This window comes from Rhinopithecus bieti, unplaced genomic scaffold (genome assembly GCF_001698545.2).
Source record: "Rhinopithecus bieti isolate Rb0 unplaced genomic scaffold, ASM169854v2 scaffold_3610, whole genome shotgun sequence".
NCBI classification, from domain to species: domain Eukaryota; kingdom Metazoa; phylum Chordata; class Mammalia; order Primates; family Cercopithecidae; genus Rhinopithecus; species Rhinopithecus bieti.
The window spans coordinates 611609-630007 of record NW_016804176.1 but is presented as its reverse complement, the minus strand read 5'-3'; the positions used below and the strand labels follow the sequence as shown (position 1 = coordinate 630007).

Below are 18399 nucleotides of genomic sequence, written 5' to 3'. Positions count from 1 at the left end.
TTTTAACTTAGCAGGCAGCATTAGGTGTGAGTTATTTTTGTTCAGACAATAACAGATAAATATTATTCTGCAGTTTCACAGCAACATATGCCCCTCCTTACGATAAGTGATATAAGCATTTCTTAGTGTTATAAGCTCAGATTTCATAGAAAAATGGGTGTCCTAAATAAGAATCAGAATTTGTTAATATTGGTACATTCCATATGTCAGTCATTCTTTGGACTGAAAAAGGGAAAAAGTTAAAATCTGTTTCAGCAAACATAAAAATCACTGTCATAGAGAAGATAATGAATGCTCTAAGATGTCCGGACTTTCAGAAAAATGTCATATCTGAGTTGAGTTGAGAAGAATCTGTGTTTATTTTAATCATGCAGCTCCTTTGCATTTAATTTTAGGAAGTTTTATTGAGAATAAAATTTAATGACATCATATAAAAGGTTTTGTTCAAATTCACATTCATCTGAAATTTAATATAACTTTATTTTGTGCCAGTTGTGTTACTCTCCTTACACAGTTTTTCCTAAGTGTTAATAATATAATACTGGGTATTCTTTCACTATTTCTCATTATTAATTAGGAAAAATGTATTAAATTTAAATAGATTTGTTTAAACTGTAGAAGCTTTAAAATGTCAAAATGTACTACGACTCTCCCAGAGGGGAATGTAGTATGAGATATTTTCCAAATTTATTTGACCACAAAATTATCCATTCAAGGACATTTTGGAGATAGATATTCCCCAGTGTACATACTGGCAAATCTATTCTAGCCGTTTGTTAGGTGACCTACCAAAGTAGTGTGATAAACACCATTAAACATGGTTCAGAAGAAATGATCACTGACTGGATGATGGGAATCAGAGGAGAGTTCATGAAGGAGGCATTTGAGCTGGGCCATGAAGGATGAAGGGAATCTTGACAGGCAGGGTTGGCAAGTGGGAGCTTTTCAGTTGAAGGAGGAGGCATGACCAAGAACACAGAGAGGGGAAAGCACAAACTTTGTTCAAGAAATGGCAAGTGTCTTTTGCTACATACCCAAGGGGATCTTCTTAGGCTCAACCAAAGATTCCCCAGATTCACCATACTTGGTTCCAGTCTACCCAGAGGGATGTAGGACAGAAGGGATACAGCATCAGGCTTTCTGCTTTAGAGTCACAGTAAGGATAACAGTGCACGAAGCAGTCTAAACAGCTGTTTATATAGCTATCCAGCAGGTCTTTTCCTTCCTCTCTTCCTACAGGTGACAGCTCAGATTCAAGGAAGGTATTGGGCAGGTAAAGGAGTCTCCCAGGCTTGGAAGCTCTATGCCTAACTGGAGCCAGTTACTCCTGTTACAACTCCAGAAACATAGCTTCCAGTATTTCTATAGGGGAAATGCTTAATTACAAAAGTCATTACTCTCAAGTCCAAAGTGTAACTTATCTCCAGGTGTTTATAGTTTCTCCCTATCCAGAAGTCATTTATCAGTCAGGGATCATTTAAACCATGAGCAATATTTCCTATGTAACATAGCTGACATCATATGCTCATTAGATTTCCACAGCAACAGAAATTGAATGTTAACCAAACGTCAAATTCTTATTTAGAAGCTGTGCCCTTTATGAGAGGTGATAACGTGCAAGCAGCCCTGGCTCGCTCTCGGCACCTCCTCCGCCTCTGCATCCACTCTGGCTCTGCTTGAGCCACTGCACTGTGGGAGCCCCACTCTGGGCTGGCCGAGGTTGGAGCCGTAGGCATGGAGAGAGAGGCCTAGTGGGGAACCAGGGCTGCTCGGGGTGCTTGCGGGCCAGTGTGAGTTATGGCTGGGCGCAGGCTGGGCGACCCGCACTCAGAGCGGCCCACTGACGCCACCAGCCCAGGCAGTGAGGGGCTTAGCGCTCAGCCAGCAGCTGTGGAGGGGATGCCCAGTCCCCCAGCACTGCCGGCAGGCCTGCGCCTAGCTCGAATTCTCACCGGACCTCAGACGCCTCCCCGTGGGGCAGGGCTGGGGACTTGCAGCCCGCCATGCCCGAGCACCCCGTGGTGGGCTGCCCCGGGGCCCAAGCCTCCCAGACGGGTGCTGCCCCCTGCTCCCCTCTCCCCGTCCCATCCACCGCCCAAGGGCTGAGTGTGGGCTGGCTGTGCGGGACTGACGGGTAGCTCCACCTGCGGCCGTGGTGTGGGATCCACTAGGCAAAGCCAGCTGGGCTCCTGAGTCAGGTGGGAACTTAGAGAACTTTCATGTCTAGCTAGAGGATTGGAAATGCACCCATCAGCACTCTGTGTCTAGCTCAGGGTTTGTGGATGCACCAATCAGCACTCTGTATATAGCTAATCTGGTGGGGACTTGGACAACTTTCATGTCTAGCTAGAGGATTGTAAATGCACCAATCAGCACTCTGTGTCTAGCTCAGGGATTGTAAATGCACCAATCAGCACTCTGTCAAAACAGACCAATCAGCTCTCTGTAAAATGGCCAATCAGCAGAATGTGCTTGGGGTCAGAGAAGGGAATAAAAGCAGGCTGCAGCAGTGGCAGTCTGCTCACTTGGGTCCCCATCCATGATGTGGAGGCTTTGTTCTTTCACTCTTCTCAATAAATCTTGCTGCTGCTCACTCTTTGGGTCGGCACCACCTTTATGAACTGTAACACTCACTGCGAAGATCTGCAGCTCAACTCCTGAAGCCAGAGAGACCATGAACCCACCAAAAGGAAGAAACTCTGGACACATCTGAACATCTGAAGGAACAAACTCTGGACACACCATCTTTAAGAACTGTAACACCACAAGGGTCCGCAGCTTCATTCTTGAAGTCAGTGAGACCAAGAAGCCACCAATTCCAGACACATTTACATCTAGGTCTTAAATTCTAAACTGTCAAAGGAGACTGGGGCAAATTATGTGGGATCTTGGATTCCAAACTAAAAAGTTTATATTTAAGTAACTTCTGGTTTTTCTGGTCACTATTTCTTACCCACATAACAAGCACATAAAAGACATATTTTGGTATAAAATATGTAAATATGTAAATATTATACCACTTGAATAAAGTGTTAGAAACTTTGAGAAATTGAAATGCTGAAACGTGTGTAGCCATTTTCAACACATCATTAATCTTCTGAAATAGAACTGTGTTATTTCAATCCATGGAAGTAGGCAGGCTTCCTTTTCCCTATACTCCTCATACCTTAAAGCATCCATATGAAGAATCCCTGAGGCTTCACTCCATGGTTCTTTCAGGTAATGACTGCTCTCAGGGCAGAAGGCAGCAGATGAAGACAATTTTTTTTTTTTTAATATAACCCTCAAGTATTATAGAAAGTTGTGGCACTTTGCATTTGACTTGCTGAAGTAATACCTCATTGTTTAGTAGATTTATCAATGTCATCACCAGATTCCTACATTTCAGAATCCAGTGCCTGCTCAGGAGCCTAGGGTTCAGTAGCCACCTCACCTGCAGCCTGCCTCCTGCTGTAGGAATCTATACTTCATGGCTCTCTCAAGCTCTTACACAACCTACCTAATCAGCCTTTCTCCCAAGCCTGACTTATTAGCTGATTCCCATGATAACAAGCAGCTAGTCCAATAAACTGAGTTAGGCCAATGGGTGAATGGCAGACGAAGAGCTGCTTTCCTTCCTTCCAGACAACATGCTCAAGCTGGAAATATAAAGATAATGCTCACATGTCACTCTCCCTCACCCCACACCCATGTCATTTATTTTCTATGATGCATCGAATACACGACTCTTATGAACCTTTGCTCATGGGGAGTCACAGCCTAAGGGGAGGGCCAAGCCAGTAGGATATTTCTGAGTTGGGCTTTTGTCTCCTCAAAAAATAAGGGAAGGGGTTTATGTTTCCCTCTCTATATCCCAGCCTATAAAAATCTCCATACCCAGTGCTGATGTATTTGATCCAGTGGTGCTAAGCTCTCCTTACAATGATAATTCACACTATACAGAGTGGTTTAGATCATTTTTATGTTGGTGTCTGATAACAGAAGCACACTATCAGGAATCCAAGAAAATAAATTTATTAAACTTTGAAGGAAAAAATCCACAGACATAAAGAGAGTTAAATATAAACTGCCAGACACAACTAGTCATACTAGTGAATAATGGCTTGTGTGGCCACCAAAGTACCAAAATGACATTCTGAGACTGATTGAGGTATTTAGCTATTTTTGGCTATAGAAATGTTGTCAGGCTGTTGTGAAATAGTAAGATAGTCTTCCAAACACACAGCTTTGAATTGAATTAGGTTCTACACTGATGATACTTTATATGAAACTAAATTATGTAGCTCTTGGAGAAAACCATAGCAGCAATGTAGCAGAACATCTATTAAACATCTATTACAAATAACATGTTGAACTTTAAACATTCAATTCTAGTTTTTCATAGTCCTTCCTGCAAGAAAGGGAATTCAAAATTATCAGGCATTAAGCTTGCTTCCTAAAAAAGGTCTGCGATAAATGGGAAATACTATTTAAGTTAAAGCTAACTTCAAAGTTTTAAGCTTTTTTTTAAAAATGAGAAGTATTCTTCACTGAGATGAGATTCTTCTTTTTCATAAACCTTTTCAGGAAATATCCCAATGCTCTTAAGAATGATGTTTAGGGCTGGGCACGGTGGCTCACACTTGTAATCCCAGCACTTTTGGAGGCCAACTTGGGCGGATCATGAGGTCAGGAGATTGAGACCATCCTGGCCAACATAGTGAAACCCCATCTCTGCTAACATACAAAAAAATTAGCCTGGCGTGGTGGTGAGTGCCTGTAGTCCCAGCTATTCAGGAGGCTGAGGCAGGGGAATCGCTTGAACCTGGGGGAGGTGGAGATTGCAGTGAGCCAAGATCACGCCACTGTACTCTAGCCTGGCTACAGAGTGAGACTCCATCTCAACAACAACAACAACAACAACAACAACAACAACAACTGATGTTTAGGATATTAAGGGATTGCAAAATAATTTCTAAATTATTGAGGTCCCTTCTTTTTCTTCTGAATGCTTGCTTTGAGGCCAATCCACTCAGAGAGGAAGTAAAAAATGATGAAACTTCTTCTTTTGCTATTTTAAATAAATCCTATAAAAGATTTAGTGAGAAAGAAAGTTTCTTTTAGAGGTTTAAATAATTTTCAGTTATCTGTGGGGACTGAAAACCTTGTTTCTTCTATGTTCTGTTCATTACCATGAAAAATGAGTATGTGTCTGGTTATAGGCTGTGAAACAAAAACCTATTTCTTGAACTCTTTGCTTGATTACCCAGTTAATTTCATTTGATTTGCTTCGACTTACAAAATGCTTCTTGTACCTTATTCCCTTCCTGGATAATTATGTAACAAAACCAAGTTGGGTGGGAACAGATTCCGCTGCAGAGGCTATAGATCTTATCTCTCACCATCTGCACACACTAAAAAATTCACTCCATGTGCAACTGCAGCACTTAAGCATCTTGGTCAGTATGAACCAGCTATGATTTCTACTTCTCTTAGCATGTATTTTTTTGGCATGAACCAAGATTTGGTGAAGAAAGGTTTTCTTTTTTTGCTTTTACTTCTTTTGGTGCCCAGTAAGTTGATCTGTGCAAACACTTTAAAGTTTTCTAAATTAACAAATATTTGTTTAAAAATTTGCTAAAAAAGTATTTGTTTAAAAAAACAATTATGTTCCAATAATGCAGATTACTACAATCATTTTAGAATTGTTGAAGGAGTCTGGGGAGGTACAAAAGGGCTTTGTAAAAAACCAGTTTGTTTTTCTTTAGGTGCATTGGCCAAAACATTAAACCAGCTTTAGACTGTAGTTGCTACACTCCTTAGAGGGGTCACACCAACTGCAGTACACAGTGTGTAATGTAATATAAAATAGCCATGCTTGAAATCTAAATTATTAAAATATCTTTATCAATTTTATGTCAAAATAAATGTTTTACATATCCAAACTATTTTTGCCTTCTTGCTTACAGTTTAATTTTCTCACCTCTAGTTTTAATTTAATTTTTTAAATAAAAAAGTTTTTTATTTAAGAAACAACAAAAAATTAGCCTGTGCTATGGTTTGCATTCAATTTTCCTGAACTGCAAAAGCCACCTGATTTTTTTGCTTTTCAAAAGCGTGATTTACTACACATTAAAACATAGCCATTCAATGCTTAGTATCAAAAATTAACACCCACAATAATAAGACAATCACTGCTACTAAACAGTCTGACACAATTCTTTAAAATATTTACATTGCACAACAGAAATATCTATCTGATTGAGCATTCTTCTTATTTTTTTAACATCATATTTCAGCATTTCGGGAAAAGGCATTTTAGAATCCATATCCCACCCTGTCACCCCTGCAAAAAAGGTTTAAACATTGTTTTGGTTTAAACGTTATTGCCCCAGCCAATTCTTTGCCATTAAATACGTAGCTCTTGGGAAATCAAAGAAAGGCTAAGGCATGATTTTGTTCAGTTGGTCTGTGCTCACATAGCCACACGATGAGAGAAACTCTTTGTCAGGCAAGGGCAAGGCAGTCGCATTGAGTATGAGGCCCTGTGGGGACTGTACTATATGAATGGAGGTATAGTCTGGGACAGGCATCTCAGAACCTGGAATATGTTCTGTTGTCCCAGGCCTCCCAGCAGTAGTGGTAAGGCTTTCGGTGGTGATGTAAATATCCTCTTGGTTAAAGCTTGGCTCTATGTGTGATTCAACCTTGATGTGAGGAGCCACAGGGATGCACTTTTTGGCATCTGCCTCACAGAAGTAGGCATTGTCCATAATGAAGTTTTCTTGGCAGAGTGAGACCATTTCCAGGTGCATGTCACACTGGGACATCCCTGCCTTATTCTTTTGGCCTGGGGAAAGGACCACACTACCTGCTGGTGTAATGTCGCTCACCTGGGCATAAAAGTCGATGTTTGCCAGTGAACTTGGATTGCTTAGCTGAATATGGGCAGCTTGATGAGTTGACTCAGCTCCATCAGTAGGAAGTGGTTGTGGTTTGTTTTTCTCTGCTTGGATAACACTGGGCTGCTGAGTAGCAGGGCAAGCATCATGATAAGGTGACTTATTTTGATTCTTCTGGTCAAGGCATAAGAGATCTGTTTCCCCTTTTAACCTCTGCGGCTGAGCAACCTCTGAGGTACCCTCATGTATGTCATTGGCATTGAAATCAGTCTCCAGAATGTCAGGTTCGTAACAGCTGGTACGTCCAGAGTCGCCATCCTTCACCCCTAGGTTACTATGTGATTTCTGATGGTCACTGCTTAGAAGTCTGTCTGTGTCTGATCCCTCATTCTTTTCATCTGGCTCATCAATATCTAGCTCAATAAATTCAACCCAAGAGTCATCACTGTGGAATTCGGGTTTATAGCTATCATGAATGGCTAAAATTGTGTTCACCTCCTCTAATTTTCCTTCCTAGAAAATAGAAAGAAAATGAAGATCTATGAAAAGAAACTCATAATAATTAAATGAATTAGCAAATGATGTTCAGAGATTATGGTTACAATAAGAACAACAGTAACAAAACATATAACAAAACATAAATTACTGCATAACTTTTATACATATGACATTTTCTTATTTTTAAGAGAGAGAATATTTAAAAAAAATTTTCTCCACGGAGACGAGATACAAGAAAAATTGAAATAGTTGATTTATATATAGCTTACAGAAAACTTTAAACATATTGGACAGGATTACTTCAGGTGTTAATTAGTACTAGCCACCATTTAGATAAAATTACTAATTACCTTGAGGAGATCTGGATCGAATTCCTTTAATCTTTGGAACTGGAACTGGGGGGCAGAATCAGCATTTTAATCCTTGAAAACAGTATAAAATATTTGAGTTTTGACATACTTAAAAGCTACATAAATTCTCAATTATAGAAAAGATAGAAATAAAATATTGGCAATACTATTTACTTTTCCAGAATATGTCTGGTTACTTTATATAATTGAGTATGAAAAACAGAAAAAATATTAGACAGTAAATGAGAAAGAAAAATTGTAGAAGGAAAAAAAGAACAACAATTAAAAAACCCAAAAGGCCTCATCTGAAGTCTATTAAAAGAAAATGTGTTTTTCCCACAATCCTTTTTTTCTTAATGCTTTTTATTTTCAGCCAGATTTAGTATTTGAAAGTAAGAAATTTAATTTCATCTGAAGCTGATTTCCATGTCAGCTATAAGGCAATTCCAGTGTACATCTCATCAGTAATTTGTACAGAAAAGAAAGAACGAAAAAGAATCAATACACATGGAGCCAAGATTACTTGCACTCTTGAAAAAGGGTAGACTTCGGTAGGTTAGCTATATAGTTCATATTAATTATGATATTATCTAAGATGATCTTATTAAACAGGGTTTTACTGCACGATTCATTTCAGATGGGACAGACTAAATTTGAACTATCTCTAACTAATCAGTATGGGTTTATAGACACAATTCTAGGATGCATTTACATTTTCTGTTCCAAATCTTTAAATTATTTTTTGGTCATAAAAATGAATAAATCATGTATCTATTTTGTACAATTAATAGTGTAATTGGAGTTTATGGTGATTTTAATTTTTTTTTAAACTTTTTGAGACATGATCTTAATTTATCACCCAGGTTGGAGTCTAGTAGTGCAATCATAATTCACTGCAGCCTCAAACTCCTGGGCCAAGCGATATTCCTGCCTCAGCCTCGTAAGTAGCTAGGACTACAGGGTAGGCTAATTTTTATTGTTTCATTATTTGTAATGGAGTCTTGCTCTAGTCACTGCCTGAACTGTCTGGAACTCCTGGCCTCAGGGCAATCCTCCCGCCTTATCCTCCCAAAGTGCTGGGTTTATATGCTATAAGCCATAGTATCTGGCCTGGAGTTTATTTTTTAAAATCAAATTATAGCACTGAAAAAAGGCTCAGATATTATTTCAAACAATTCATTTAATCTTTTAAAAAACTGCTGACTATTCAGAGATGACACTGTCATGAAGATGTGGTAACCTGATTTTTGGATATCAGTTGCTGTTCCACTCAGTGTGAATGGTCAGTCTAGTCCATTCCATAAGGAATACATTCTCTCAATATTTCTACTTGCCATTTTACCTAATCCAAGCAATAAGCAAAATTCCATTTTATAAATTGCATTAAGTAGCCTCTATTACTCAGTGGGGCAAATGTTAAAGCAAATTGTTACTAATGAATTACAGATATAGAAATAAGCAATACAAATTATTAATAATAACTACTTTCATTTTTTAGTGCTTCTGATAAATCAGACGCTGTGGGATATATTTTGCACTAAACTGTGGGTCATTAAATTAAGGTCTGTGGGCCAAATCTGGCCTGTCACCTGTTTGTGTAGATAAAATTTTATGAGAACACAAGCATCTTCATTTATTTTCATATTGTCTATGGCCACTTTCATGCCACAGTGGCAGAGTTGAGTAGTTGTGACAGACACTGTATGGCTTGAAAAGTCTAAAAATGTACTCTGACTCCATGAAATAAGTTTGTGACCCCTGCACTAAACATTTCACTTAATCCTTATGACTCCCAGGGAGGCAGATGATATATATGTGCAAAAACTTGGAAAATTAAGGAACATGTTCAAATCATGCACTGATAGTTGGTACAGTTGGGGCTCAAACCCAGAGAACCTGACTCCAAACCAAAACCCAGGTTCTTTGCATCATGCTGCTGTTTTGCTGTTTTTTTTTTTTTTCTTTTCTTGATTTTGCATCTCTAAATCAATATTTCAAATTCTCAAAAACATAAAAAGATGGAACATAACTCTAATCACAGGAAGCAAAGGTTTCCAAATGGCTGATATTTGACTTTGTGACGTGTGCTTCTCCTTTTTGAATAGGATGATGCATTCAGGCATGTGCTAGTGGTTTTCTAGGGGTTGTAGTGACCTTATGTCACAGTGGCAGACCATAAATCTAAGGGGCCCAAGCAGGTCATGCAGATGAATAAAGCAAGACAGTTGCAAAGTCATTAGGAGGAATGAGGATGGTGGAAAATTAGAGAATGTGTGCCAGTCCCAAATAGGACAGCTAGTTGTCTGCTGCAGCATATGCCGTCTTGTTCAGTTTCACTACATCTTTCATTTTTTAAAAGATAACCCCAAATCTGGATTTTGTGTGAAAATTCTCTATTTTACAAACACTTTGTAGGAAAATCTTCACTCTAAAATCAAAACTAAATAAAATAAAATAAAATGTGAATCTGTAGGCTGAATTTGGCTATTGGTTTGGAAGTTCTATTTTAGGCTGATTCAGTTATTTCTTTCCTCAATTGGTAACAGCTCAAAGGCTGGGTGGGTTGTGTGGTAGGAACCAGTATAGCCTGACTTGAAACTTAGTTTGTGATTTTGTATCAGATACAAATAAAATTATAAATTTTGCTAGAGTTGACTCAATTAACTGGATTAAAGCAGGGTGAAGTGGGTTGGATAATGAATTGTGGACTCACAAAATTTCAAAGGCATGTAGGACCTGAAGCCACTTTACAGCCCTACAGTTCTAGGAAGAATCTCATTCTTTGCAGTATCAATTTAATTGTTGGAACTACATGTTCTGTCCATACTTGCTGACAAATGTTTGCTACTATTTACCACTTTCAGTAGAACATGCAAATTTAGACAATGATAAGGGTTTTTATTGGGCAAATGAAAAAAAGTTAATTCTTTCCTACAGAAAATTCAATTCAGTGCAGGACAATTGGGAGAACAATAAAGATTTCAAATCAATTGTAGAATCTGGTGATTTTGACTAACCATTATAGTTAAGACTTTCATTATTTATAAAAAGCACTCTATTAGAAGTAATATGTTTTCTTGAAAATCTTACTTTTTGAGAGGATAATTTTTTCTTCCTAATATTGTTAGCTAATATAACTAAACAACATAACAAATTGACTTGGCCTTCACAATGGCTAGAAATTCACAACTAATACTAAGAGCTAATTACTTTATATACCTTGTGAATTTATCTACTGAAGTTATGTATAAATTTCCCCACCAGATATATAGATTAATAAACTGAAATTAATCAGCAGAATAATTTGGTTCTTTTTTTGTTGGCATTACTTAAATACACAAATTAAAATTCTAAAAATATATTTATTTATTTTCCTGAAAAAACAGAAAATTGTGTTGTGATTTATGATGGCTGCTTTTTTGGAAAATAGAAATGTTGCCAGAAAGTTAGGTGCAAAATGGAATTCTGCAGAATGAATTTTACTTTCCCATTGGTTTATATTATAAAATTGGACATAAAACTCTACTGAAAATAACCCTTTCTGCATTCAGTTAGACTTTTAGCATGCTTGACACTCAAGAACTCTAGTGTCCCAATAATTCTTCTTCCTAAGAAAATTATATTTTGAAGTTTACAAATGCTATACTACCTTATAAAACAAATTAAAGTATTTTAAAATTATTCACATAGATCTCATTTTGATTTATAGATGCCTTTTGGCTTCAGCTGGAGAACCTATTTTCAATTCTAGGTAAGGGGACCAACTGCCTTGGTTACCTGGAACTGAGGGATTTCCTGGCACACAGGACTTGCATTGCTAAAAACCAGGAGAGCTCTAGGCAACCTGGGAGTGTTAGTCATCTTAGTTCTAGGAGAAGAAGCAAGGTTAACCATTGGGACTTTAAAAATACCTTAAATGGGGCCAGGCGCGGTAACTCATGCCTGTAATCCCAGCACTTTGGAAGGCTGAGGCGGGCGGATAACCTGAGGTCAGGAGTTTGAGACCAGTCTGACCAACATGGCGAAACTGTATCTAAAAATACAAAATTAGCTGGGCGTGGTGGCGCATGCCTGTAATCCCAGCTACTCAGGAGTCTGAGGCAGGAGAATCGCTTGAACCTGGGAGGTGGAGGTTGCCGTGAGCTGAGATTGGGCTACTACACTCTCCAGACTCCAGCCTGGGTGACAGAGCAAGACTCCATCTCAAAAAAACAAAGCAAAGCAAAGCAAAACAAACAAAGAAAAAAACAACAAACAAACAAAGCAACCTTAAATGTAGGACACTGGCAATCAGTACCAATCATTTTTCCCATATTTTGTTTAAAAAAATTTCCTGTAGTGTGTAGTGAGTTTCTATCAGGAGAAAAACAGAATAATATAAATAACATATATCACACCTCAAGGAAAATTTAAAGATTATATAACCCATACCCTCATATTAACCATAAGAATATGGAGGCCTGGAGAGATTCTGGGACTCAAACAAGGTCAAACAGCAATGACAAAATGATAACTGGAACTCAAGACTTTTGATTCCAAGAGAAAGTGGAATGAAATCTCCTTACACTTATAAAGAATTTTAGCTGTGTTTATAAATGCAGGTGAAACACAAAATCATAAATATCCAAATAATTTAAATTAAACCTGAATTTACTTGAAATCACCATCATATGAAGTCTAAAAAAATGTTTTATTAGACTTAACTATCTACCTGGGTAGTTTGCCACTTAAATTTTGCCTGTATATTGAGATCAGGAGTTCAAGACTAGCCTGGCCAACATGGCAAAACTCTGTCTCTACCAAAAACACACAAAAATTAGCCGGGCATAGTGGTGGGTGCCTGTAATCCCAGCTACTCGGGAGGCTGAGGCAGGAGAATCACTTGAACCTGGGGGGCAGCGGCTGCAGTGAGCCAAGATCGTGCCATTGCACTCCAGCCTGGGCAACAGAGTGAGACTCCATCTCAAGGAAAAAAAAAGAAATGTCTGTATATAAGGACTGTATCAGACTCAGCCAAAGGCTCAGTAATACTTTGAAGTTCTGGAATAAATGGGTAAACTTGTTGAGGACTTGAGGGGAAGAGCTAGCTCTTGGATAAAGAGGTACACATCACAAGGTATGCATAGTCACCAGCCTAAGCCTCTTAATGTCCTGTACAAGTCTCCAGATAGAATCTAAACCTCTAAGTTGTCTATGATAAATACAACAAATTGAGTTTTATATAAATGGTAAACATATAACTGGAGATAAAAGTTTACTAGGTTAACTAAAATTTCCACTCATAATTTGACAAAGAAAATATCAAATAACAAATAGAAACACATATGGAAATCTAGACAACTGGCAAAAAATACCAAAGAATACTACTTCACACCTACCTTTGCTGTTTAGAAAATAAGAATACAAATAGCATCACTGTTAGCCCAAATATTCCAAAGATAATAATTAAGAGCCATGGAAAGTAGAAATCTGAAACACACAATAATATTTCGCTCTCAGAATTACGAATAGTTGAAGCACAGTTTACATTTCTCTTTCTCTTTTCACAAAAAATTCATAGTTTGTATTCATCTAATAAAGTCAGTGATTTCTCTTGATAACCACTGAAACAGAATGCAATGACTTAGTTTTTTTCTGTTTTATGAACATCTCTGTCCACTTTTCAAATCTCCTCACATTAAAAAAACTTCAAAATAAAGAAACACCATATAGTTCAAAATCAGTGTGTTTTATGAAAACAAACAATCTGCTTTAAGCATATTATATGTCAAGGGAGTATCATAAAGGTTTAAGCTCTAGGAAAAAAGTGTTGCTTGTTAACACACTACCTAAATAATGCCCATTTGGTTTCTTTTCTACTTTTTTTTAAGTGTGGTGATTATCATAGCCTCCAGATTGAAGATTTATCAAAAAGATGAAGGCAGAGTTTTTATTGATAAATCGTGACAGAAACTTCTTAGACACAAAGAATTTCACAGCTAAATAATTAAAATATAATAAATATATATCATGTATATTATATACATAAAACTGACAGAAAGATCACTACTGAGCTCCCATCTTCAGGTTTTAGTATACTTTGTATGAGACTTGGGGGAACCTGTTTGTAAAACTTCTATTTCATTCCTTAAGATTGAGTACCTGCCAGCTACTTTGCAGTTGGTTCCCAGTATTCTTACCACAGAGGCAGAGGCTAACCACTTTTTCATAAAAATGACAGATGAAATTTATCTTAACATTGCTATTTATTTATTTATTTATTTATTTATTTATTTATTTTTTGAGACGGAGTCTTGCTCTGTCGCCCAGGCTGGAGCACAGTGGCCGGATCTCAGCTCACTGCAAGCTCCGCCTCCCGGGTTTACGCCATTCTCCTGCCTCAGCCGCCCCAGTAGCTGGGACTACAGGTACCCGCCACCTCGCCCAGCTAGTCTTTTGTATTTTTTTCAGTAGAGACGGGGTTTCACCGTGTTAGCCAGGATGGTCTCGATCTCTTGACCTCGTGATCGGCCGGTCTCGGCCTCCCAAAGTGCTGGGATTACAGGCTTGAGCCAACGTGCCCGGCCAACATTGCCATTTAAAATGTAGGCCTTTATGCTGAAATAGTCTTTTCTTATTTAATAAGTTATTAAAATCCCCTAGGGAGATAATATAAGCATTTTAAATAATTGGTGGGGAGAAAAAAATCATTTTTTGTCTTGTAGTGTCTATAATTTCATATCAGTGACATATTCAGGAAAATAACATAAAGTTAAAGTTTCTTTTTTTGTTAGTAACAGAGGAAAAGACAGCTTAAAAAATATACGTTAAGTGAATTAAATGCCACTACACTAAGCTTAAGGGTGTATAGCTATCATGCTTTTAAGACCAGAATTGCATTATATCAAATAGTTTGGAAACAAGAATTCAGTTAACTAGAGTTTAGAGAAAATGGTGCTACAGAAATTTTCATCCTAGTGCTATTTAGTATCATGAGATTCTACCTGTATAGTAAATGCAGAAATATAAATTTATTTTCTTTGTAGCTTGTGGTTGTCTCGTTAACAAACATATAGCCCTGTAAACTTCTGTTTTCAGTGAAGATGGAATAGAGCCAATTCCCATTTGAGAATTATAATACTCTATACTTTCCGCTCATTATTAATCAGTTTTCTTTATTTCTGTATCTAAAAGTTTTAATTCTTTTATTCTAAATTCATAGGTCCCATTTTAAAAAACTTTAATCATTGCTGTGATTCTCCTACACAGGGTTTTCAAATGTTCCATGTCTCCTTTGAGTATGACTGCCACCCTACTTATTAGCCTTTCCTCTAGGAAAAAGCCATACCTCCACTTTCTAAAACTCTATGCAGCTGCTGTTGACTACCTATGCCGACTCAATATTAGGTTTCCTCTTAGATGCCACGTATCTATCCATCCATATAGAAACGTACTTTCTTCCCTAATCATCAGAACAGCTTTTTTTCCTGATTATAAATTCAAAACAAACTTACTACAGAAAATTTTAGGAACATAAAAATATATAAAGAAAAGAATCATCTGAATTGTACCATCTGGAGATTGCCACCGAATTCCTGTCTCTAAACTTCCACCTGTCCCCCGGACACTTCCTGAATGAAAAATTTGGAAACTAAATCTTCCTTCTGCTTTTGCAATGAACAATATCTGTTACAGATATTGAGCTCCAGGTCTCTCATCATGATATCTGATGCTAATATATTTTGATCTGGACAACACACTAACAGTGCAGGGTTGAATCAGCTGTTATATTGACAAAAGCCAGGTTAGCTGCTATTTTAATCTTTTATTTCTTTTACCTTCTTCACATGTAAATTGGTTCATCTGAGGAAGTGTTACATAGAGCACCTCACTGAACTCGCCATAATTTCCAGAGTTTCGTTGTTTGGATCTCACACGCACTTCATATTCCTTATCCACTTTCAAAGAGTACACTGGAACTGATGTTGACAATATAGGATCCATCTTTCAAGACAAAATATAAACGCATATTGGCTAAAGAATCAACAACTCAATGCAATAAACACTACAGGTATTCCCCCATTTGTATTCAGAATGGATTTTTATAAAGTAGGTAATATTTTAAAATGCATTGTGAGCATTTGCTATTTAAAGGAAGATTAAGGCAAATAATTATGTAAATAATAATTTTTTAAATGGATAATAGTTCACAAATTTAGTCTGGTATAAACCCAAATATATGATAGACTCACTTAAAGAAATGCAGCTACAACTGTGCATTAGTCTTCCAGATAGTTAATAAGATTAAAGCATATTAGAATTACTCTGAATGGCAGAGTAGATGTCTACATATCTGGGATATTACACTTTTGTATGAAGGAAGAAATAAGAACAGAAAAACAAACATATTTCCACACCAAAATAAACTGTAGCCATAGCAAGTTGTATATCAGTGTTTGATGGAAATTCTGGGTAGTCATTCACATAATCACAGAATTGGAAAAGGTCCTAGAAAAATCATAATTGCCTTTATTGAATTTCCAAATACTTTTATTAAAAGGAACTACATATCTAATACGCTTGTTCTGGAAGGCTTAAAGCCACCACAAAACAGTTTGCTATTTAAAATTTGCAAAGAAAAGTCATAGGAGTTCTTTGGTAAGAAATATCTAGGTCTCACAACCCTTAAGCTTAGGATACTCCTTTATGTTCTCAGGGAAGGGTAGAGTGAGCTTGTTAGACTTTTAACACATATTGCTATCAAAGAGGTATACTCAACTAGTGATGCTATTTTCCTCCAAGTCAAATACTCAAAGCAGGTATTCAATGTGCTTTTCATATATATATATATATTTTTTTGGTAGAACACCTTGTTGCTGTTTATAGAAAACTTTAAACACTCGGTTTTTCAACAGGATGGATTTTCACATAAATAAAATTCTCATAATTTGTTTTATTAAGCCAGCAGCTGGGCCTTCAGCTTCTAAAACAAGTTTTTCTTTTACCTCAATTAGTTTCTACTCACAAAGTATCTTTTTTTTGCCTCATGTGTATATGACACGGTTTGTTTGTATTTTTTATAGGAACCTCTGAATATATGGGTTATTTGCATGCCTAAAATGCTTTGTTTAAGGCAGGACACTGAATACTGAACTTTATTATTTTTTCTTAGTTTTTTTTTTTTTTGCTTTGAAATTTAGAAACAAATTTTATTTAAGATCTGAAATACAATTCCTAAAATATCAACTTTTCCAGAAAACCGTGGCTACACAATAATGCATTGCCTCTATCATGTTAGAACGTGCATTAGACTCAAATACAAAAACCATGAAACAAATCACCATCCTTCAACAATTTGAGCAAAGATAGAATGCTTAAGAACAACATAGATGGACTTGCAGAGGATGGGCTGTTTTACTTCAAGCACCATAAAAAAAAAAAGAGCACAAATGCATGGGTTTTCAGGTATATACATTAAGTTGAACCTTTGGCACTAGGAATCAGGGCGTTTTGTCACGTAGCATTAACACATATTAGAAAATTGTGTAGTGTCAAAGGGATAGGAACCACCAGCATTCAAGCAATGTTGTCAACTAGGCAATAAAATGTTCTACTGTTTCTTCTTTGTTCTAATTACTGCATACACTGGTAGCAACTTTGAAATGAGAAAAGGAGCTTACACTCCTTTTATTTTCTGTTTAAAACAGAACAGAAAACAAACTGAAACATAAGCCCTGTTATACATTAACGATTTTAAAGAACATCAATTTTACAAGAAAAAGACTAAGAACAAAAAGTGTTTACAGATACAGGACAAAAATGGTGAGCTGTCTGTAGACGCTCACAGGGCTTTGCGGTGGTACTCAGCAGAAGCCACTTTGTAATCACTGGCAGTAAAGAGAGATGCAGAATTCTTTGCCAGATATTTTAGGAAATCATGCAAATAGCCCAACAATAATGCAAGGCTTTTCTCATCAAGGGGCGTATAGGCCAACATTGCTCCAATTCTTACAAATAATCTCAGTAGGTGTGGTGCTCCATAAACCTGAGACATTGGAGCATCAGGGTGAGCCAAGAGGATTTCAGCATACTGGGGCCTCTCAAATTTGTAGAGCAGCTGAGTGCCCAACATCACATTGAAATATTCTTTTATTCCTGCCACAACTTCATTAACCGCATATTCCTTATTATCAACATTTCCCTGCGACTTCTTGCAATTTGCATACTCCTCCAGAATTGCATCTACATTTTTCTTAGCAGGGAGTTGAAACAGCTGCTTCTGCCTGGTAACTAAGTCCCAGTCCTCAACAAGCCATGGTTTTAATTCTTCAGGAATCTTCACTTTAACCTCCATTCTATTCTTAAACGCCTCCTCACTTTCAACAGTGGGGTCTGCCCGGGCCCTTTTCTTCCGAGGGGGCTGAGGTGCTTCGCTGGTACTGCCACCATCTCCGTTTCCAGGAGTCTTCTGTTTGTTCTTTCTGGTCTTCCTCACGGATCCTGAAGGGGGATTCTCTGCAGAGCGACCCCCCCCTCTTCCTGGGAGAGCTGGTTCAAGATTTTTCTGCTGTGGACCAGCTGTCTTCTTTCCCGAGGAGGCCCCTCTCATCTTACTTCTCTGCATGTTGCTTCTAGTTGGTTTTTTGAAGTTCTCTTCTTCTGCAGATTGCTGTCCACGAGGTTGAGAACCC

The 18399-nt window shown here is 37.5% G+C and overlaps 2 protein-coding genes across 2 annotated transcripts in view; both read right to left on the bottom strand.

Annotated features, from left to right (window-relative positions):
• Positions 1–3998: 3998 nt before the first annotated feature.
• The window catches only part of GHR (growth hormone receptor), a 348381-nt gene continuing 333980 nt past the window's right edge, over positions 3999–18399 (bottom strand). Inside the window, 6 exon segments of the mRNA XM_017867112.1 lie at positions 3999–7394; positions 7730–7747; positions 7749–7781; positions 7783–7801; positions 13108–13198; positions 15547–15712. Coding sequence (XP_017722601.1) covers positions 6423–7394; positions 7730–7747; positions 7749–7781; positions 7783–7801; positions 13108–13198; positions 15547–15712 — 1299 coding nt within the window. The 3' untranslated portion in view covers positions 3999–6422.
• LOC108526377 (mortality factor 4-like protein 2) lies at positions 16881–18393 on the bottom strand. The gene has a single exon (XM_017867113.1). It carries the CDS (start codon positions 18330–18332, stop codon positions 17550–17552), a length of 783 nt encoding a protein of 260 aa, XP_017722602.1. The 5' UTR covers positions 18333–18393; the 3' UTR covers positions 16881–17549.